Raw genomic sequence first — 22,370 nt, 5'->3', positions numbered from 1 at the left:
CAAATAAGAATCTCTTCTATATTCGATTAATCGCGCTCCTGACAGTTCAGCCCTTATGGAGACCGCCGATAACAATCAAAGCGGCTGCGGCGGGAGGATCCACCTGGCGGAAAACAATAATGCAGCCGTGCACGGCGCGCGGCCCCGTTATCAGCCGCTCATTAGGCAGGAATGAGCTCACGATCGTGCAGCAACGCAAAAGCAAATTGGCATTAATGCATGCTCCATAAAACCAGAACGAGCAACCTTTCCGAGCGCATCAAGCCGCCCACCCCCTCATTGTCTTCCCCCTGCATCCGTCTCCCCCCCCAGCACACACATTCTTTGAAATCGCAAACCAAGACGTTAAATTGCGCTCGAAACCGCGCGAAATAATCTCGATCACCATATTCCCACGTCGCCAAATCGCCCTCAAATAGGTGTGAGGCCGCAGAACAAAAAAAAGCCATGCTATTGTGTCGCGCGCAAGCGAGAAAGCCATTGCAAGTAGGTTAAACCCGCTCGCGCTGGCGCAGACGCAAATGTCTCCAAAGACAGGGGGGGAAAAAATGCCAAAAACGCGCAAATGCCAGCTGCGGATTGAGCGTACCTTTGCTCTCCTGCCCCTCGTCCTGAGTCTCCTCTGCGTTGGACTCCATGGCAGGCTTTGTCCCGTCCATTATTTTAGGGGAATATAGTCTCCTTGCAGGCTGCTTGCACTTGTACCTTACAGTGTGTGGATGATGGAGCCTATCCTGGTGACTGGATGCTCTCTCTCTCTCTCTCTCTCTCCGTCTCTCTCTCTCTCTCGTACACACCCTCCCTCTCTCTCTCGCGCTATCTCTCCTTCTCCCTGTTTAAACTCGCCACCGTCTCTCTGTCTATATCAACAATTCAGTTTCGAAATGCAAATGCACACGCATCGGTGTTACAGAATAATGCCCCCAAAACAATGGCTGCCGACTCCCTTTTTGGCGCCCAAAATAACCCTCATGATGTAAATTACTCTCTAAATATATTTTGGTGACATATTATTGCAAAAAAATTTAATAATAATAATAAAATCCTGTCAGACTGTTTCATCTGTGGATTCCTGTGATTTTGATTTGTTTTATTGTTTGCTTGGATAAGGACAAAATGTGCAGGTGATTTCAATATGCAAACTCACGAGTAACCATGCAACCACAACCCCACACACACACACGCACACACACACACACACACACACACCGCCCCCTCTCCATCTGGTGAGCTAAGAGAGAAACAGAGAATGAGGGAGGGAAGGGAAGGATGGAAAGAGGCAGAAAGAGGAAGGGAGGGAGTGAAGAGGGGAAAAGAGGGAGATGCTGTAACAGAGTGTAACTGTGTGAAATAAAAGCGAGCAAGAACCTGAGCAGGAAGGCTGGGAAAGGGGGTAGTGACTGATTTTCAGCTTTCTCTCACATTGAACATCAGTTATTTTAACACTTCTGAGCAACCAGTCAGCTCTCATTAACAGCCAGCACGCTCGGTTGTGTGTTGCATAATGGTTATGTTTCATTCAAAATCAATCTCTTGCTTTCCTGTTGTGTTTAAGTAGCTTCAATTAAACTCATTTGAGCTCTGACCGAACCATCTTTGACCAATTAGAGCTTCCGAACTGGTACAAAGCGACACGTTCACCTCTGCATTTCACTGCTGATTAGTTGTTCCCACAATCTAATGAAAAAACGACCAAGGTGGGTCCTTGAATCCCAGAGAAATGCCTACAAAGTGGGGGTGTTTATGCAAAGTGGGGGTCGAGGGAGTGTGTTGTGCAGTTTTCATCATTCACCCCATTTTCTAATAATAAACACATCCCCAAACAATGGGACACCATCTGTCCCGAATCCTCTTAAATAAGATTTTAATTTGAGCCCACGTGTCCCTGTTTTAGACAAAGCTCAGCTCACAAAAACAGTTTAGGAGATCCCCCCTCACCCCACCCCACCCCAACAGCCCCTGATGTTTTCATCTAATAAAACATCAGACGCCAGAATGGCTAACGTGACATATATGAAATTTAGTGGGTCCATTCACCCTGAGGGTTGAAATTAACACCCTGCCCTGCACCATATGCTGGTGAATCCAAGAGGGTCTCCAATCACACTGACTTTTTGACATTTGAATGTCTCTAAGCACCACGAGGAAACCTGAGCCTGCTGCATAAATGAATGACCACCCAACGAGACACCACGAAAACATGTAGGAGTCAAGGGAGTTTGGTAAGAAGTATTATTCCCTTTAATGACAGCACACTTCAGCACCGGAGCCAGATGATTAGTTGAGCTTCTACCATACGAAAACATGTAGTTATCATAGAGCATAATTATTTCTTTGTGTGGTCCACAAAAATAAAATAAAAATCCACAGTGATACAAAGGCTGTGAATAGCTCCCATAATGATTCATCTGGGGTTTTTAATTAACAAGTTAATCATTATAATTTCATGAAGGAAACTGTTCTGCTTGAGAACCTGAAACAGCAAAAGTTTGCCATTGTTGCTTAAAAAGTGAGAGAAAATGAATGGATACAGCTTTAAAGGGGAATTTAGACACAGAAATACAAAATAAAAAAAAATCAGCAAAAAACTTTTTAAATGAAAGGAAAGAAAAACTATGAGCTGAATTACCATTTTTGCATTTACGCAAACATCCATAAAAAAAACGGATCATGTATTGGCTGAAAATTAACAGTAAATTTTCTTTCTTTCTTTTTACAATGTAGCCAAAAAAAATCCACCTTAATGACCATCAAGTGATTATTTATAAATACATTTTTGCATTTATTGCCCACTAAGCACTGATAGTTTGAGGCTAAAGTCATCATCTTGTTAAAACAAAGCATTTCCCACTAAAGTCAGTAGAAACAGGATCAGCAACAACCTTGGGAAATGTATCCAAATACCTCAACATGAAGCTTTTTTCTAAACAAATTTCCCTCCGGACACATAATGTGAAATTACTGGGCTGCTATGCTTAAGTTGGCCATTTATATCCACTGTCAAATTAACCAAATGACTTCAGTTTAAGTCTGGGGATTATTCCTTTTCACTTAGCTGTACTAGTTGCCAAGCACTACAGTCTATGCAGTTCTGTAGTCCATATAGAACAATGAGAGCTCATACAATGAGGATACCGAATAATCAGTAAATGGTATAATTCTGTTTTGTAGTTAATTTGATCTGTAGCAAAACACAGTCATGCGTTGGGACAAAAAAAGAAAAAAAATGGAAGAAAGGAGGGAAGAAATGCAAAAGGACAGAGTCACACAAACTCAAACTGTCAGTTACCAGGCTGGAAGGGTGAGCTTCAAGTCCCATTTTTCTCTCAGAACCCCCATAATCCCTTGCTGGGTCACACAGATTAAGGACTTGTCCACAAGATGAGATACAGTGCTTCCTGGCACTCTTCACGATCACCCTGTCACACACATGCACATGTGCACGATGTTAAAAACACACACACATACACACACAACATGCAGTTTGGTGTTCCAGAGACGTCAGAAAGTCAGAGTCCTCATAATTCCTACCAAGTAAGGCGCAACAAAACTGTTTTCTTTTTATGGTGGAATTCCAAGCAGGATTTTTTAAGACAGAGTTCTTCCAAACTTCTCTTACTTCATCTCACAGATTATTGTGTAACATTATTAAGTGTGTGAGTCACAGAATAAGCCAAAACCTAAATGCAGCTAAAATCTGTTGGTGGTTCTACATGGAAGCATGAATTCATTGTTCAGACATTTCACTAAAACAACAAATTGGGGAGATTACCAAAGTCAGCAGGGTCTGAAGAATGAATATTTGTACCAAATTACATGGTAATTCATTTAAAATGAAAGGAAAAGGGTGCACCAACTGTGCCATGTTGCCATCCTTAGAGTCATGCTCCTTTGTACTGAACTGACACATCAAAGGGATGCATGCTGTGTTTGGAGTAGCAGTCAGGTATAGAACTGTGCCTCTGTGTATTATTGTGAAATGATTAACAACAGAGTGAGACTAGGACTGTAGTTTGGACCCTAAACAGTGTGCTTGTTTGTGTGGGCATGCAGGGAAATGTCAGTGACGCCAGTAAATATTTAAAATGCAAACTTTTGAAGCCTGTGCTCAGAAGTGACCCATGCAACAGCTGATTTTGGAAAATATCTAACATCTAGGTCATTTTAAAGTAGTTGTTAAGCTTGAAAAAAAAAAGCCTCTGTGCTGAAACTTTCTTATCCGCCTCCACAACTCTCTTAGTCCATTAAAGGCAAAGGCACGAGTGCCTGTCGACTGCCTGTCTTCCCTCATTAGAACGACACAGAAGGGAAAGTGGCACTCAAATTGGGTCGTACTACAGTAACGAGCACACTGCAGCTCCTTCATGGGAGCAGATGTGGAGCTAATGTTGAATAAAAGAAGGAAGAAAAGGAGAACGCCGAGGCCTATGAGCGCCTCAGCAACGATAGCCATGAGCAGCTTCAAACTGACTTCAATCTAAATATTTCTACACCATCGTGATACTCTGGAGGTGGTCACATCCTCTTTATCAGAGCAGTCTCGTCTCAGAGTGATACAGGCTCTGCTGTTTCCATGGAGATGGGAAACACTGCCGGCAGGCTGCAGTGATTGAGATCTTTTAGTGATCCTATCAGTTCCTAGAAAACTTCTCATGTGGCTGTGGCTCTATGTCCCATCAGCCAAAACTTAAAATCTAATCAAGGAGATAACCATGACATGAAACTTCTCAGTGTGCTATCAGTAAAATCGTTTCTGCTCCCACGACCAGCTCAGCCGAAGGCTACTGTTGTTGACATGCAGCCAGTGTGTTGAACGCTTCCCGTTGTTGTGAGGAAGAATCATCTTGTGCACTGTTAGAGTGTGTGTAAATAAATAAGCAAGTTGTCTAGCGTGAATGGAAGCAATCACCCACAAGACGCTTCGCATCTTCTGAGTGCACATCTGTAAGTGCAGCAGGAAGCACACTTAACCACATTTATGGAGATGACTGAAATCTTTGTACAACTACATGATGGATTAGAAGAACTTTCCCAGAGATGTTCATGATCCCCAGAGGATAACTCCTATTGACTTCAGCAAGCTTTGTTTTTTCATCACCACCAGTGAAGGTTAAAATATCAATACTACAGTCTAAATATCAGGAGAGCAATTTGATGATTGTGAGTGAAATTTCTCAACAACTGCTGGATAGTTCACTCTAAATTTCCCCATTAGGAGAAATGTTAATAACTTTCATTCAGCGTCATTGACAGGTCAGTGTTTTTTAATTTATACTGTACTTTACTTATACTAAATATCAGCTGTATCTTGTGTTTATTTATCATCTTGCTTTCCATTAGCATGTTAATTCGGAATTAGCATTTGGCACACACCACTTCTGTGTTGTGAGCTAACAGAGCCATTAGCATAGCTGCACAACAGTTTAAATGCAAGTTGTTAAGATTTAAGCTGTATCCACGTAGGAAGTGATCAATCATCACTCGTCACATTGAAACTCAGGGCTGCCAACCTTTTATCAAATAAGGGACACTCTGGTGTGCCAGAAGTACGATGCACAGCTAGCTGGGCATAGTGTAAATATGCACAGTATGTTCATATTCTTATAATAAAAATGCAGTAAAATGTTGGTATTCAGTTCAACCAATACCTCATCTAAAACAATAAAGAAAATACAGTAAATAATCACATGGGCATTTCCTTTGAAAATTAAGCAAAAAAGAAAAAATATTCAAGTAAAATACTGTAAATGGGTGCTTCAATTACCCAGTTCATCATGTTATGCAGACCAAAGAGCAACTTACTGGTATGAATCATGTATTACTCCTCACATCTGGTGCGCTTGACGGGCCGTCACTGACGGTCGTAGATGGACGCAGGCAATCGTCTGACACAATTACATCTGTTAGACAGGTAATGGTCACCTCAGGTAATGGTCAATGGTAATGGTCAATATACGAGACATTTAAGGTAGAATAAGGGACGAACCAATTTTGCTCATTATACGGGATGGCCCGGCTAAAACAGGACAGTTGGCAACCCTAAGGTTGGTCGCTAGATGATAAGTTGCCTAGATAATCTTTCACTCGCTGTGCCCACGTCCTCATTTTAGGTTTGACAGCGCTTTGGTAGATAGAGGTGAAAGGCTTAAACATGAATTGAGCTGCAGTTTAAAGAAGGCCTGTCTTATCTTATCTTATTTTACATGTACAGCACTTTGGTCAACAGTTGTTGTTTTAAATGTGCTATATAAATAAATATAACTAGTTTTTGTTTGTTTGTTTTTTTGTCTGAGTCACCGAATGTGACTGACCTTCTGGAACAAAATGACTGTGTGTGCATCAGAAGTTATTGTCTGCCCATGACCTTTTCAAAACCCAGAAGCTATACTAAGGGTCATTAAACCACACCTTTACTGATATATACTGAGGTCACAACTGTCATTGAGGGTACAGGGGAGTTTGTCTTTATGTGGAAAAGAGTTAAAAGGGTCTTGACCTTACTATGTCAAGTGCCTTGAGTTGATTTATGCTATGATTTGCTGCAAAATAAATACATCTGAACTGTTGCATCACTTTGTCAAAAGACCAATGCAAACAAATTGCAGGATGAATATACAGTGACAAAGAGCACTAAAGTTCAAATGCCTGTTATTGTTTCCATAATCTGCTCCTTTGTCTTGTGTGTGACGCTCAGTCTCACTACAGGCATCGCGTTGACCTTTTAACTGTCTTCCTGACACGCTGTTCAACACCATTAAGCATCTGTTTTGTTGAGCTATGAAGCCATGAGCTCCGATCCCAGAGGATGACCTCATGATGACCTGCAGTATTTGTTGGTCCGTGCCTAGAGAAATCAGTTGTGGGCCACTCAGAGCTATTTGTGCCTGTCTTTGTCTAATGCAACTTCTATGTCAGTGAGAATCAAAGGATCCTTCAGGAGAAACAGTATACGGAGAATTAAAGGTGGGCCGTTTCTTCTGCTTTGCAGTTGTGTCGACTTTTTTGGTTGCGTGGATATAAAGCTTTCAGTTTCAGTTTGACACATACCTATTTTATAATAACTGTTGTTACAAAATTGAGTGATGGCAAAAAGTTTAGCTGAAATGATGACACAGTTATTAGTAGTCTGTAGCTACAGCTAAGTGATGTACGTAGCTACCATGCCAACCAAGTAAGCTTATAGGAACAAACTTCTGGACTACAAGGGCATGACAGGGTGGAGTATAAAACACCAGAATTGAACAGTTTCAGTTCAGCTTGAATTATGCAACAAAAACAAACCAACCATATTTGTCCAGAAAGACAGCACCACCAGTTCAGTGACAGATGGCCTCGCCTCCCTGAGTCTGGCTCTGCTGGAGGTTTCTTCCTGTTAATAGGGAGTTTTTCCTCCCCACTGTTACCATGTGCTTGCTCATGGGTTAGGGTTTTTTCTCTCTATTATTGTAAGGTTTTAATCTTACAATACAAACTGCCTTGACATGCGTTGAACTGAACTGAAGTAAGTGGCTGCCAATCAAAGAAACCATGCCACTAACTTTTACAATATGAAGAAGGATACTAATTATTCAGACCAAAGCCATTTTTGTACCAAGCTGCAAACATGGTTATATCTCTTGTATAGTTGTGCATTTTAATATCAGAGTTGATGGGAAATTGAATCACTCAAGTAGCCATTAGAGGAACTGCAGTTTATGGCACTTCTGTCTTAGCTTCATTTTCAGCCCTGGCAGCATGACGGCACGGTGGTTAGCACTGTTACAGCAACAATGTTCTGGGTTTCTGACTGCGTCTTTCTGTGTGGAGTTCATATGTTCTCCCTGTGTTTGTCAGGGTTCTCTCCGAGTACTCTGGCTTCCTCCAACAGTCCAAAGACATGCAGTTAGTGAGGTCAGGTTAACTGGTGATTCTGAATTGCCCACAGGTGTAAATATAAGTCTGAATGGTTGTCTGTTTCTGGAAACTGTCCAAGGTGTACCCTGCCCCTCGCTCTATGATAGCTTGGATAGGCTGCAGCCTTCTGCGATGCTGAATTGGATAAACGAAAGAGAATAGATGGATGTATATTACCGTTGCAACCAAAGCAATCACCTTAAAGTTTTCGAAATCTAACTTCTAAGGTAAATAGAAAGCATTGATTAAGTTACTTTTTGTAAACTTTACTTATTGGGCTCATGAATCAAATTGTATTGTGTACTCGTTCTTCTTTCCACAGCTTGCTTGTTTCACCCCACAATAACCAGTTTCACACATACACTGGAGCACTGATTTTTCTTTACATTACTCAGCCAGACTGGTTGAATCCAATGTGGCCATATAAGGACAGAGCGGGTGACTGTCGGCCAAATTCAGAGCCAGTGATTGGGTGTGACTTGTCCTGCCTCCTGCATGCGCTAATGTGTCTGAATCTCCTGCTGCTAAATGCGAGAAAGGGCAACCAGAGAGTCTGACTCTGCAGACACTGTCCAGAGTTCATGTGTGACAGCAGCTGATGTTTGGGTGTTTGCCTCCATTAGTCAAATATAAGAGTTGTATCACTAATGCTGAAAACAGGCCATCACTTAAGCGAGCAAAAACATGCAAAGACTGGTACAAACACTAACGCGCGCACACACAAACATTGTCTCAGCGACGGCTTTATGAGCCTCCCGCTGTCGCTTTAGTCTAATCCTTGCTTTTTTAATGGGCCTTTGGCTTCCCCTAAAAGGAAAACCTTTGCCAGAGAGTGAGGCTGAAGTTCTGCACCTTGCTCATCTCTAACCTGAGACAATCCTTTTAATTTATCTGTAGAAACAATGTGCCTTTGTGACTTATCTGGCTTTATTCATCTGTGTGTGTGTGTGTCTGCTCATTGGTGTGTGCATGTACGTCCAGATCTGGTCTCTTAATCTGTGGTGGTTATGATGACCCAGTTTCGCCTCCGCCCTCTGCCGTCGGTCGCCAAGGAGACACTTCCCTCTCATTCCTGAACCAAAAACGTCGGATGCTGACAAAGGTTAATCTACCTTGAATGCACACACACACACACACACACATGCACACACACACAACTCTAAAGATGTCAACACAAATACAAACATTTCATTCAGGCCAGTGTTTTTGTGGATTTTTAAAGGAATGTTCCAAACAAATGGGATTTCTTTCCATGTTCCTGTCCCCTCCATCTCTAGCTCCACTCCACACTTGAAACAGGCACACGGGCAACTTTAATGCAAATTCATGCAAACTAATCCCATCATGCTTCGTCATCATCCATGCTGCCTGAAACGCCTGCACTTCTGTGTGCTCTGAGTTTTCCCTGCGATTGTGATTTCTTAGTCTTAATTGCAATACGACAGAGCACTGAAGCTTCTGTTTCAGCCTGTCATCTCATCCTCACACTCACTCACACAATCACAATGCTTGACCGAACGCCCACCCTCTCCTGTACAGAAATAAAATCTAACTGGGAGAGCATCTCCCATACATTTCATTTTATTTACAATATCTGACTCCTGTCACTACGCATGGGTTAACCTACACACACCTAGAGACACACATACACTCACACACACACGTCTACACGCCCATCCCCCCAGGGCACCCTCCGCTCAGCAATTTATCAGACGAGCCACTAATCCTGCTGGCCCAGATTTGGTCCACAGTCTGCTCCACATGATGTTACGTTGTCATCGTCATCCAAACAACTGCGCGCACACCCAGCCTCGACCTCAACCACGCACAAACAAACATACATTATATATACACACCCCCACCCCACTTCAGACTGCCTGCCTGCATCATATGACCCCCCTCCCCCCCTCCTTCAAGAGTCATGTGACTCTGGGGCTGCTGCACCTGTACGGAACTGCAGCACACATTGGCAGCAATGTGGGATAAGAGATGCTTCCCATCTACAGTGTGCAGGCGCGCCATGAGTCACTGTGTGGAGGAAATGCAAAGCAGGGTGGGATCATCATCTTCTTCACCACCATCATCATCACTGCAGAGGTGGGGGAACAGCAGGGGAGGAAGGGGAGGTGAAGCAGAATGGCATCCCCTGCTGTCTGTGGGTCATGTGTATGTATTTTTATGTATGTCTATTTCTTGCCCGAGTGGGCTCATGAGATCTGATGTGTGACTGTTTGCATGTGCCGGGATTTGAAACGACGCCCGCCTCGCAGCTTTGTGCATCAGTGCGTTGTCAAGGCAACAGGTCCTCTCAACGCCGACTGATTCCGACACATAAAAAGTGGCTGTTGAGCTGAGTTTAAGGAGCCTGAATATGAAAGCAAGTGTGAGGGCTGTGTTTACATATTGGCCTCAGTCAAGGCCGAATCAGTGGGGCGGGTACTAAGCAACAGCTTCCAAAACATTAAAACACACTGTACAAAGAGTAAGATGCCTTCAAACAATAGCAAAATCAATAAAAAGCGTAGTAAGAGAGAAAAACAAATACTACTTGTTCATTTCTTACATTGTTATGGGCAAAATAATGATAGTTTTTAAGACTGTTACTGATATTTGGTGATTCAAAAATCTCCAAAGGCTGATATTTTTTTCTTTTAGACGAATTAAACATGAACAGATTTCCCAAACATTTGTTATCTGTAACTATTTAGGAGTTTTTAAAGTTACAGTGTGTAAAATCTCATCACTAGATGCCAGTAGATTGAAGACCGTCAAGACAACTGAATTCAGTTTTCTTACCTATTTCAGTTCTATCCCAGCTATGGAGGCTGCAGTAGGACAAACACGTTTTAGTCAGCCAAGTGAAGACCATTGCCAATAAGGGCTGCAGCTGATCCATCCATTTATTTTCACTTATCCAGGGATGGGTCACGGGTGCAGCAGCCTAAGTAGAGAAGCCCAGGCCTCCCTCTCCCCGGCCACGTCCTCCAGCTTGTCTGAGGGAAAACCAAGGCGTTCCCAGACCTCTCCGGTGTGTCCTGGGTCTGCCCTCTCAGTGGGTCATGCCTGGAACACCTCACCCAGAATGCGCCCAAACCACCTCAACTGGCTCCTTTCGATGTGGAGGAGTAGCTACTCTAGTCTGAGACCCTCCCTGATGGCTAAACTCCTCACCCCATCTCTAAGGGAGAGGCCAGCCACCCTTCGGAGCAAGCTCATTTCTGCTGCTTGTATGCACAATTTCATTCATTTGGTCACTACCCAGAGCTCATTACCATAGGTGAGGGCAGAGACATAGACCGGTAAATCAAGAGCTTTGCTTTTACACTCAGCTCTGTCTCTCTTTCAGAAAAAGGCGCACACTATATTTGAACATAAAGACAAGACAAAATGAGAGCTCTATAGTGAAAATGAATACAAACAAGTAATTCTAGATTATCTTCTTTTCACAACCACTGGAAGTCAGAATCTCTTGTAAAATGGAAAAGATTCAAGTCATGTGTTCATAGGGGTAGAGTTAAATCCTTTCTTCTTGGTAATGAGCAGTCTGGAGTTAGAACAAGGTAATAATGGCCTCTCATGTGCTTACACATACACAGTTCTTTCCTCTCTTTTGAGATGTTAAAGGTTGTCAGATAAACACAAACTTAACAAATCAAGAGAGTCACCACTGTACAGCTAGTTTACTAAATGCACTTCAAAGTGAGAGTGGGCCACTTAATCTGTTGGAATCAGGCTCAACAAGTTAAACAGTGAAACTGATTGAATCTTAAAAGAAATAGAAAACACTTAAAAGTCATTACAAAGCAGAGACCATCTCTCTCATACTCAGCAGGGAAACTTGGAGGCCATGAATCATGAGGAGTATAAACCATTCAGGTGTTTGTGAGCTCAGCGAGTGTGATTGCACAGCTGGAGCTCCGATCGAGCACTGCACGATTCAATGAGCAAATCTTTTTGAGGAACTAATTCTCGTCATTCAGGAGACTGTAAAGAAGTGCTTTGTGCATAGTTGCCATGGAGGCTTACAAACAGGTATTTATTAACTCTCAGCAAACCACATCAACTGTTGTTGTCTTTCTCGAGCTCCACGTGTGATCATCAACAGTCCACCATGCTCTCGGCACCAATCCTCTCACCAGCCCCACAGTTCCTCATCAAAGTTCAGCTTTAAAAACTGAGGTCTGCGTTGCTCCAGTCAGTTTAAATCAAACCTCCTCTGAGAGTTTCAAGAGGGAGGGACGTTGGTTTAGGTAGTTGCAGGAGTTAAAAGCATACAAGCTTTTCACCTAACTGTTACAAGCGTCTTCCTTGACTCTCTTGACTGAACAAAAACGACACAAGCCTGAGAACAACATGCCACAGGGAATAACGGCACAATAGAAAGGTGCTTGGAGAGGTGTGACTGGCACTAAAATGTTAGGACTTTCCTCACAGTAAGACAGAAACGCATTGCTACAATAGGTTGCAATAAAATCTGTGACCACACTTACGGCTGTTTTATCCACAGAGTAATTTTGTTGCACAAGCACAATGTAAAATGAACTTTACTTGTTCCAGTTCATTCAGAAATTTACATTCAATTTTTTTTTGCCAAGCACATTTTCTTTCATGATTAACTATCGGAATGAATAAAGCTTTCCTTTTTTAAATATATTTCAGTTGCAGTTTACTCAAAATTATTGCTTCATGAATCATTTTTCAACACTGCAAAAAAAAACAAAGAAGTAATAAAAACATAATATTTTTTCCCCACAACTTTGGTTTATTATTTCAAAATTTTGACTTGCTATCTCAAACGTCTTAAGAAATCAGTCAAAATTAACAAAAAATAAATAAATAAATAAAATAAAAAAGAGTTATTAAGTTGAAACTTTGAGTTAATAACTCAAAATTGTGACTCACAGATCACAAATTTTCTTGTTCCAGTGGTGGAAACCAGCTTCCATAGTTCGAGGAAGCTGGACTACAAGGAGCAAACCTATGCAGACACAGGAAGCATTCTGCTGTTTCTGAACAGGCACTGCAGCCCTGAAGTTTTGTAGACATCATCCAACACAGGTGCAAATGAGAATGCAAATATCCAGCATCGGTAGATCAGATCAGTCGCTTTGACCTGCTAGCTTCCAAGTGCAAATTTCATGTGATGTTGGATTGTGCTGATGTGCAAACAGCATTGGGCACCATATGCAAGTGGGAACCATGTGAGCAGCTTCCTGTGCGCTTAACTAAGGCATTTCCAGCTGAGGCGTTTCCAGTAGCGCGACTACATCTGAAGTGGACTATTTCTTGAGTACACATGCACAGCTGAAAATCTGGGAACCCATCAGCTACTCTGCTGACTTAGCCTTTGGGCGTCACGGACAATTTTACGGGGCTTCCTGTGCATTCAGCAAACTACAGTCTTTGGAGATTCCCATATCTGTGCACCAGCCATTGTTTACAAGAGTATATTAAAAAAAAATAAGCTAAATGACTATCAGGTGGTCACCCTGCTTTTCTCCATGCAAAAGATTGTTTACCTGCACGCAACTAAAGCCTGCTGAAATGATTGGTGCAGATTTTATGCATTTACATATAGTAACTGTTTATAGAGATTACATAGTTGGTTACTTTATGCAGTTTTCTACACAAGCATACCATGCAGTGACTTCATATTTGCAAAGTTAATAAACAGAGATTAAAAAACAAGTATTTGTGGTCTGTTTTGGGGCACAGTCAAGCTGTCATAATGACAGCAGTGCTTTAGTCTAAGTGTCAGTACTCTGCTGTTCTAATCAGCTCAGTGGATCAGTCCACTTTTCTCCCTTTTTGCCAGCTCAGTGATCATTTATTCCTTCAGAATAAAACAGTCCTTGAAAATCTGAAGCCTTTGAAGTCTGTCTGCTCGACGGCTGTGGTGCTCAGTATCCATTCTGCAGATCAGCGCCGAGCAAAATCCACAGGAGAGGATGGAAGAGGACACGAGTTTCCACGCGCAGTCGAGCAGAGACGAACTGCAGCAAAAAAAAAGAGAGCACAAAGAGCAGATTCACGAAGGGGGACGCGGAGGGGAGGAGGGGTGGTGGTGGAAAGAATAATGATGAAGACAATGAGCAGGGGGATGATGAGAGGAGCAGATGCAGATGAAAGATGGGATGATGATGCTGACGATGATGGGACTAAAGTAGCAGTTTGGGGGGAAATAACAGGCAAAACTGGAGAGCTGAAAGTAGAGAAGTTTACGACGGCTGCCTGTAGAAAAATGGCTCCTGTTCTCCATCGCAGTAAATCGTGTCATTTGGCTACATCCTGTCTGTTCTCAACTTCTCACCAGCCTAAAGGAGATAAACAGGCCTGCTGGCTTATTGGAAACAGATGTTATGAATGGGAGAGAGAAAAGCAAAGAAAGAGAGAGGGGGAGATCCAGACGTGGAGGGAAGAGGCAGAGAAGTAAGAGGTAGAAACACTTTGAATAAGTGGCCTAATGAGATCAACTTGAACGCTGCTGGTTTCAGGTCAGCCTCCAGTAAAACACAAACAGACGAAACTGCTAGTTTAACAAAAACATGAAACATGCGTCTCTTCAGTTTTTCTGAAATCTGTTTCTCCTCTGAAAAAAAATGACACGTGAACGTGAGCACTAGTCCAGACTGTGCCTTGTCCTCGGTTTGTTTTTTCTTTTCATGCCATGAAGAAGAAGTGTTAGCATGTCAACAGCTATCCCTCTGCACCCATGAATTAATACTGTATACTATAAATACACTGCTTGGTATATAACCTCTGTTCAATATCACAGAGCTCAGTTTATCTTCTTCCTAAAGCAAAGGACCCTAGACTTCAAATATAGCAACCTTAGCATGAGGCATATGGGGCTTTGAGCTTAATGTGGAAAAATGTTGCCGTTAATTTCAGCATGTTTCACTTTACAAACGGCGCCCCATAGAGGTAAGCTGCATTAGATTAGAGAAAATGTTCATTTTGATTTTAGATAATTCTAAATGACTACAGCAACTATAAGTTGGGACTAACCAGTATTGGTGCCATAGTTTTTTGGTGTCAATTTCTAGCAAAAAATTACAATATGTATATATTGGCATACATTATGTAGATGTTTCACTTTAGAAACATAAATCTTTGCACACATTATATATAATGTACATATGTAAATCTGTTGATTGTTTAAATGCTTGTCCACTTTGAAGCCTCTTGATTCTGTGTATCACAAAAAAGCAGGATGGTCCTCCCAAGCAAACATAATGGAGCAGCATCGTTTATTTACAAGGTTTTTGCCTTAAGCCCCACGCCCCCGGTACCGGGGGAAAAAGGAGGAGATCACGTTAATCACGGGGGGAGAAAGACATGTGTGGTATCCACAGAAACCTCTGAATCTCACCTAAAATGTCATAAAAACAATTTCTACAACCACCAAACACACCGAAAACAAGCCACGATTAAACGAGCAGTCACATAAATGTGCAGAAGGCCGCTAAACAAACAAAACCGAACAAGAAATTTGCTGCGCCAAAAATTGGTCCACCCCAAGGATCGGGTCCCCCGACACAAACAGAGTAACATAGTGTACGCTGTTAAGTGCCAGGAGGATTGCCAGGATTTATACATCGGGGAAACCAAACAACCTCTGGCGAAGCGGATGGCACAACACAGAAGAGCCACCTCATCAGGCCAGGACTCTGCAGTCTATCTACACCTACAGGCCAGTGGACACTCTTTCAATGATGAGGATGTAACATCCTGGACAGTGAGGAACGCTGGTTTGAGCGCGGAGTCAAGGAGGCCATTTACGTGAAAAGGGAAAGACCATCTCTGAATCGAGGAGGGGGCCTAAGGGTACATCTGTCACCATCTTACATCTTAATGCTGTGATTGCAGACATTCCCCAACTCTCTGTGAATGGTACTCATGGCCATTGATCAGTGGTTGTTGATCAATGGTCATGAGAATTTGCATATTAATGATTAAGGAACTGCCCTCCCAGCCCATTGTTCCTTCAGTGGGCTGGTTTCAGTCATTATGCAAATGTCCTGTTTATAAGATTTGGGGAAACCTGCAGTCAGCTGAGACTGAAGAAATCACTTGGATGAGTGACGAAACGTTTCTCCCACAAAACGCTACGTCCAGATGAACAGAATCAACTTTTGGAGACGAACAAGAAATTCTTCAGACTTCATGTAACCGGCTAAAGACAGGCTGGTTTGCTTCCAGAGCTATTACTGACTCCAAACACCAAGTTTCACCATGTTCAGACCGAAATTCACTGAATGAGCCGCAAAAGAAGACCCCAAAACACATAGCAGTGCAAATGCGCTGAGACAGAAATTGACTTACTGTACCGATATCCTCCGTTATTTTCGCCGGTAGCCGGTAGCCACGTGATTATCAGCAGTTACCACGCCTACCGCATGGGAGCCGTTTTCCGTCAACAACCTCCAGTGTAGACCCAACTATAGACACGTGACTGGACAGACGTCACATGCAGTAAATTTGGGCCCACGTGGGTTTTGGCATTGCAACGTCTGATTAGTTGAAGTGACGTGAATGTGGCATCGTTACTGTGATCCTATTGGCTCAAACGATTAAAAAGAGGTGTCAATCATGCAAATTGACCAAAAGAAACCAAAGTTACAGCCCCTCAGAGAATTAAACGCTCCATGCGCACGGCAGAAGAGGGCCAATACTATGTAAATGTGTGGTTAATTCTTCAAAAACATATATATATATATAAATATATATATATATTTAAAAAAAAAAAAAAAAAAAAAAGAAGCTTTTTTAGGCCTGTTAATAAAATTAATTAATTTCTGCTCTTTAAGACCTAAAAAATTCAACTGGCATGGTGTCCAATTGTGTGCCAAAATTGGACATTCATTGTTTTCAGCTAGAAAATAAAACTAAATAGTGTACATGGCATTAGTAATACAACTATGGTGGCCATTTATATCAGTTCTTCCAATTTATGAGTCAAGAGGAGAACATCGAACTGTCTTTGCACAACTACTTACAATGATATTTCCCTTCACACTGTTTAAATAAAACCCCTTAATTCTGAACAATTCTTGTATTTCTTTATTTCTCTTCTTATTTCCTGTGCCATACTTTCTGTTTCCTGTTGAAAACAAAGCAAATCTTAATCTCAATGAGATTGCCAATCTGATTTGAGCTAATAAAAGAACAACGAGTGTGCAAAAACCGTGGAACAAGCATCCATCTCTACGCAACAACTGTCTTCCGTGTCCAGCCCGTTTAATCCACAGCGGGGAGCGGATCACTCCCTCTTAATCCAATCAACATCAACTCTCACATGAGTAGATAAGGTGGGGAGAGGTAACCGCTGTGTGCTAGCCGAGAGCCAAGGAATGCCACATCTTTACCTTGCAACAGGAGAAATGCATCACGTGATACGGCGAGGATGGGATTTTTGTACATTTTGAACTTTTATAAAACATCTTTAAAAAGATCTGGAACATGTATCCGGATTATTGGAAGGAAAATTAGTCTAAATCTAAAATGAAACCTACATCCACCCTCTCTCTAAAGGTGTAAAAGCTTTAATTCATGCCCTTTCCACTCACACGCGTGCACCACTGCCAAGACGCCAACAGCGTCTTTTGATGGCACAGTGTGACATCAATCAGCAGATACACGACCGCGCAGGAGAGCGCGGGCACGTTGATTTGAAACCATAACTGCCTAATGAGCGTCAGAAGAGTGAACGTGTGACAAAAGGCTGCAAAGATATTCAGAGTGAAACGGTGAAAGTTAACAGACCGAGGCTTCAAAGTGATAATCAGACATGCAAATAAGAATCCATCACACCGACAACACGCAGCTCAACACGGCCAGGACAGATCTCTGCAGCATCCAACACGAAATGAACCCGCTCCCCTGTGCAAGAGTTGAAATGCAAAATAAGCAAAAACAGCAAAAATGTAAAAACACAGTTCGCCTACCCATGTTTTCAGCTGTTGTGGAAGCTGGTCCGGACACTGTAAGTGACTGTAAGGTGATGTCCACAGGTTGTCTGGAGAGGGGAGGGGGGAGGCAGAATGAAAACAACTGCACGTCCTGTTCTGGAATCAGAGGGAGGAGGAGGGGGGTGGCGTGTGACGTCACCCCAGGGGTTAGAAATGGATAAGGGTTCATTAATCCAAACGCACAAGAGAAGTGTCCTGGTCAGTTCTTCGTGCCTAATTATAAGACAGACGTCCACTTTAACAAAGCACAGCCCAGCTTTAACTCATTTAAATCTGTTTTACATTTGTTTGTTCGCTCATTGAATATTTATGTATGTATTTTTTTCTTTTTAAATAGCTTATTATTTAATTATTTATTTACTGGCAATAAATAAATAAATTATTCATGAAAATATTTCTTTCTTTTTTGCTCATAAAATTATCATATGACACCCATAATCACTGACTCATGAGTCATAATAACAATTTTGAATATACAACTTATATGAAAAATATTTCTGAAAAATATTTACATTTTTTCAATATTTATTTGTCAATAAAAATAGTATATTTTAACATGAGCTTGTTTTTATTTATAGTTTTCATTTTTAATTGAATATTTTTTTTAACTGAAAAGATTTAATTACCCGATGTTCTCTAATGTGTTCCTGTGACTTTCATAATCATAATGAATTGCAGACAACAAACATGTTATATTGTCTTATAACATGTTTTTTAAATCATGTATCTATTTATTGATAAATGTGAATTTTAAAATTAATTTGCATTTATTTACTCTATTTACTGGCTAATTAGTTAATTAATTGGTTAAAACAACAAGTGCAAGTCATTCCGATGTGTCACCACTTTACAAAGACCTGGACGAAGAACCAAACCTTCATCTTTAGGAAATTGGTTACGAGGTTTAGAGGCAACCCAACCCCAACCAAGATACAAGCAACTGCTCCAAAACCAGCACCTTTATGCTCAAATAAAATTTGCAGTTGCCCACGTAGACGAGCCAAACACCATCTGGAGAAAAGTTTTATAGTTGAGGTGTTTGGCCACAGTTTGGAGTAGTAAAGGTGAGGTAAGAACAGTGTATCAGCTGTCATCATGCTCTAGGGCTGTATTGCTGCTACTGGTACTTCTTTAGCACAAAGTCTACCTCCATATTCTCCAACTTCACCTTAAATCAACAGTTAGATGGTTTCAAATGTGGACACAGTTTGGTGTTCCAACAGGACAATGATCCCAAATATACATCAAAACTGGTTTTGGAATGGAAAAGCAGGCTAACATTAAACTCCGAAAAGACCTTCTGAAAGCCTCAACCTCAAGCATTCTGAAAATTTGAAGACTATGTTTAAAGGTTGGGTCCATGCTGGGAAACTAAACAAATTAAATGAAGTCTACCAATTCAACGAAGAAGACTGGTCAAATATTTAGTTTTTCTATATTTAAATTTCAATTTTAGTTATATAGCACTAAATCACAACATCAGTTGCTCAAGGTGCTTAAAAGCTCTTTAGAAGCTCACTGAGGGGAAAAGTATCCAGTATTTCACAAAAAGATTAGAGAAAAGCCCAACAAGTAAGAACTTTAGTTTTTCTCGTATCCGCTCCCGTTAATCTCGCGACCCATCCGATTTATCTCATGACCCCGCAGAGGGGAATCAGAGGACTGAAATACCAAACGTCCCTTCTGAGCAGCTGAATACAGAGTACTGAAAGTGCTAGCATCACAGTTTCACTTCCTTTTTTTTTTTTGATAAGTAAGAAAAACACAAAATGCCTGCATTTTTTTTTAGTGTCAACACTTAATAATTAAATCATTTAATGAAAAATAAAACTGCATTTGCATCCACTACCCCAAAAATTCAGAAATAAATCTTCCAAGTCTGACACTAAAAGCTTTAATTTATGTTGAGATAAAAATTCGAATTAAACAAAGGTCCTACCAACTTGAATTACTTGGCCCAGTTTTATTTCTGAGTACAGAAATGTGCTGAAGAGCAGTTATATAATTGGATTTCCATCTCACAGCGATGCCACTAAAAATTACTACAGGCAAAGGAAGTTTCATGTGGACAGAAAACACTTTATTACAAACAGAAATCATATAAAATACACATCCTCCCGTTTAAAAAAAAATGGAGCAGCTTGGTGCAAACACAAACAAGATAAAACAGAATAGTCAACACCCCCCTCCCCCAGAGAACTCACACGAGTGGCTTTGAAGCCAGTGAAATGTCAGAATCGGAGAACCGCACTTTAGAAGTAACAACAACAAATCACTCTTGTTGTGTAGGCAGAGGCAGCCATGCAGGAACGCTCCCAAATCTGAACACAGGGAGGGGAGGGAGGGGGGAGGACGCGGGGCTGACAATGTTTTTTGTGGTTAAACTAAGTTGACAGGCATAAGAGGAGCTACTGCAGCATGAAACATCACCGAGCCAGAGGGTAAACAAAAAGAGATTAGGAGGAAACACAGGCGCAGGCTGTTTGAATACATTTGCATCACCTGTGGGGGCAAATTTACTGTAACTCTGACCCTCAGCTCACGCTGCTTCTCACTTTTTAGCGCCGAACCAACAGGATGTTTTGGGGGACTAAGTGCTGGTGTTTCATGCCATAAATTAAAAACCAATTTATGCAGTAGGGTAAACCTCGTGTTTCGCGTACTGCCACAGCCAGAGGTTTTTAATCTGGAGCAGCAGCCGACAGGTCAGGGATGTTCGTGTTTGGCCGAGCAGAAGTTTTGTTTTCTTCCTTGAAATAACTTCAAACTTCCTAAACCTGTTAGTTCTACATCAGCAGCTTGCAGAGGGATCAGAGCATAGATCTTCTCCAGATCAAACTGTTTACGGCGTCATAGCTTCAGCGGGATCACGGGCCAGTACTTGGGCTGCTTCAGGTCACAGTTTCTTTCAAAATTGAGTTGCATCGCCGCCTCCATGGCCATGATCTTGGCCGCATCCCCGCCGTACAGCTTCTTCATCTCGGCCGTGCGTCTTTCGCCGGGTCGCTCCAAGGGAGGGGCGACACTGCTCCGCAACGAGAAGCTGTGTAGGTCCTGATCGGCCGGCACGTAGCTGCCCTGCTGCTCCGCCTCCATCTGCTGCTGCTTCTCTGCAAGAACGACAACACAGACCATTTTTGGACACATACCAGACAGGCTCCTCACCTTAGACTAAACATCGGGAGAGGCTGCGCTTTTAAAAAATTGACCTTTTAAAGCACCTGCTCCCCTTTGTTTACTTACTGAGCTCCTCCCTGTGTCGCTCAGTCTGGGCGAAGTACTGCCGGAGCTCCTCGCTGATCTCCATGTTGCTCACATCGCACTCAATCTCGCTTTCCGAGCTACTTTCCTCTGCATCGTCCTCCTGGTCTTCGCTGTTGCTCTCTGCAGAGTTCCAGTCAGCATAGCGAGGCCGGTCACCGGGCCCCTCCTCCTGGTAGCAGCAGGGGCCGTAGGCAGCCTCCAAGGCCTTTCTGTAGGCACGCCTGTGCCTCTGATGCCACACCATGGCCTGCCGATAGTGCTGCCAGTATCGGCTGTACACCGGGCTGGAAAACCAGGACATCACAGTGCTTATGTCCTCCTGCTGATGAGAAAGAGGAGGTCTTCTCAGCTTGATCATTTCCCCAAGAAAATGTCCTCTCTGAGTGATCGCAGTGATTAGCATGCAAGAACATGAGCTAAAGAGTGCTCCTGAAAAAGCCTCGTTTGTCAGTTGAGGGTACAATAAGGGGCGTGATCCTACAAAATAAAAGCATTTCTATCTCAGTTTACTCACCATGACTGCAGACAGCTGCAACTTCTGAGATGTTCCTCTCTGTTAATGTTTCGTCATCGGTAAACCTGCAATTTATGAACAAAGTGCTTTACGAAGGCAAACCAGCCAACAGAGAGTAAAGTAGACACCGCAGGTGTTTGAGAAACTCTCAAAAACACATTGCGGATTAGCGAGGCGCGTGCTGACATCTGGCAAACAAAAATGGACGCTACGTACGTCACTTTTCACCCAGCCACACGCCAACAACACACTCCGACTTTTCACATCATTAATGTGTCAGTGTAAGCGTTTTGAGCCGATAAATGCCTCACATTATCAAACTCTTACCTCTGTGGAGCCAGCTAGTTTAGCATCTCATCTTACTTCCTCGGAGAAAATTTCCCAGCAGCCTTTGAGTCCCTGCACAATAACTGCTGGCTATTTGGCGCCACCCAGTGGATCCTGTGCGAACATGCACCCACATTCAACAGTTGGATGTCGCACGTGACAATAAAAACGCCGCTGCATATTACAATTATTGGTGAATTTATTCACTTTCCTTTTTATGCTAGTAAAACGGTACGTTTAGTTTATTTCGCTGGCTTTGAGTTATTAACTTTACACGAGAGACACTCGCTTTGCTTTTTTTTTTAAATTACACATTTATTCATCTAATACAATTGCAAAATCTCACTACAACATTGTGAAACTCTAAGGTGTTTTGTCATGAAGTAAATAAGGTAAGTAAA

The 22,370-nt window shown here is 42.2% G+C and overlaps 2 protein-coding genes across 4 annotated transcripts in view; both read right to left on the bottom strand.

The window, feature by feature from the left end:
- LOC146360636 (neuronal membrane glycoprotein M6-b-like) overlaps positions 1-17,863 on the bottom strand; it is a 46,915-nt gene extending 29,052 nt beyond the window's left edge. The window contains exon 1 of one of the 2 annotated variants that reach the window (XM_084921233.1): positions 17,841-17,863. In XM_084921233.1, coding sequence (XP_084777359.1) covers positions 17,841-17,844 — 4 coding nt within the window. In that variant the 5' untranslated portion in view covers positions 17,845-17,863. Of the gene's footprint in view, positions 1-589; positions 832-17,840 lie in introns of those variants that run through there. The other variant, XM_084921234.1, reaches the window with a different exon arrangement.
- A 2,059-nt stretch (positions 17,864-19,922) lies between these two features.
- Positions 19,923-22,070, bottom strand: gemin8 (gem (nuclear organelle) associated protein 8). Of its 2 annotated transcripts, none has more exons than XM_084921244.1 (4): positions 21,970-22,070; positions 21,643-21,707; positions 21,108-21,450; positions 19,923-20,974 (listed from the first exon to the last, which is right to left on the bottom strand). In XM_084921244.1, the coding sequence occupies exons 2-4, from the start codon at positions 21,643-21,645 to the stop codon at positions 20,715-20,717; spliced, it is 606 nt and encodes a 201-aa protein (XP_084777370.1). In that variant the 5' UTR covers positions 21,646-21,707; positions 21,970-22,070; the 3' UTR covers positions 19,923-20,714. The 2 variants fall into 2 exon arrangements, with proteins under 2 accessions (XP_084777370.1, XP_084777371.1); XM_084921245.1 differs by having other exon boundaries at positions 21,108-21,447.
- Positions 22,071-22,370: the final 300 nt, after the last annotated feature.

This window comes from Perissodus microlepis, chromosome 23, assembly GCF_051167445.1.
Source record: "Perissodus microlepis isolate ML-2025 ecotype Zambia chromosome 23, ASM5116744v1, whole genome shotgun sequence".
Taxonomy (NCBI): Eukaryota; Metazoa; Chordata; class Actinopteri; order Cichliformes; family Cichlidae; genus Perissodus; species Perissodus microlepis.
Note: the sequence above shows the minus strand (reverse complement) of the source record. Positions and strands in the feature narration are given on the sequence as shown.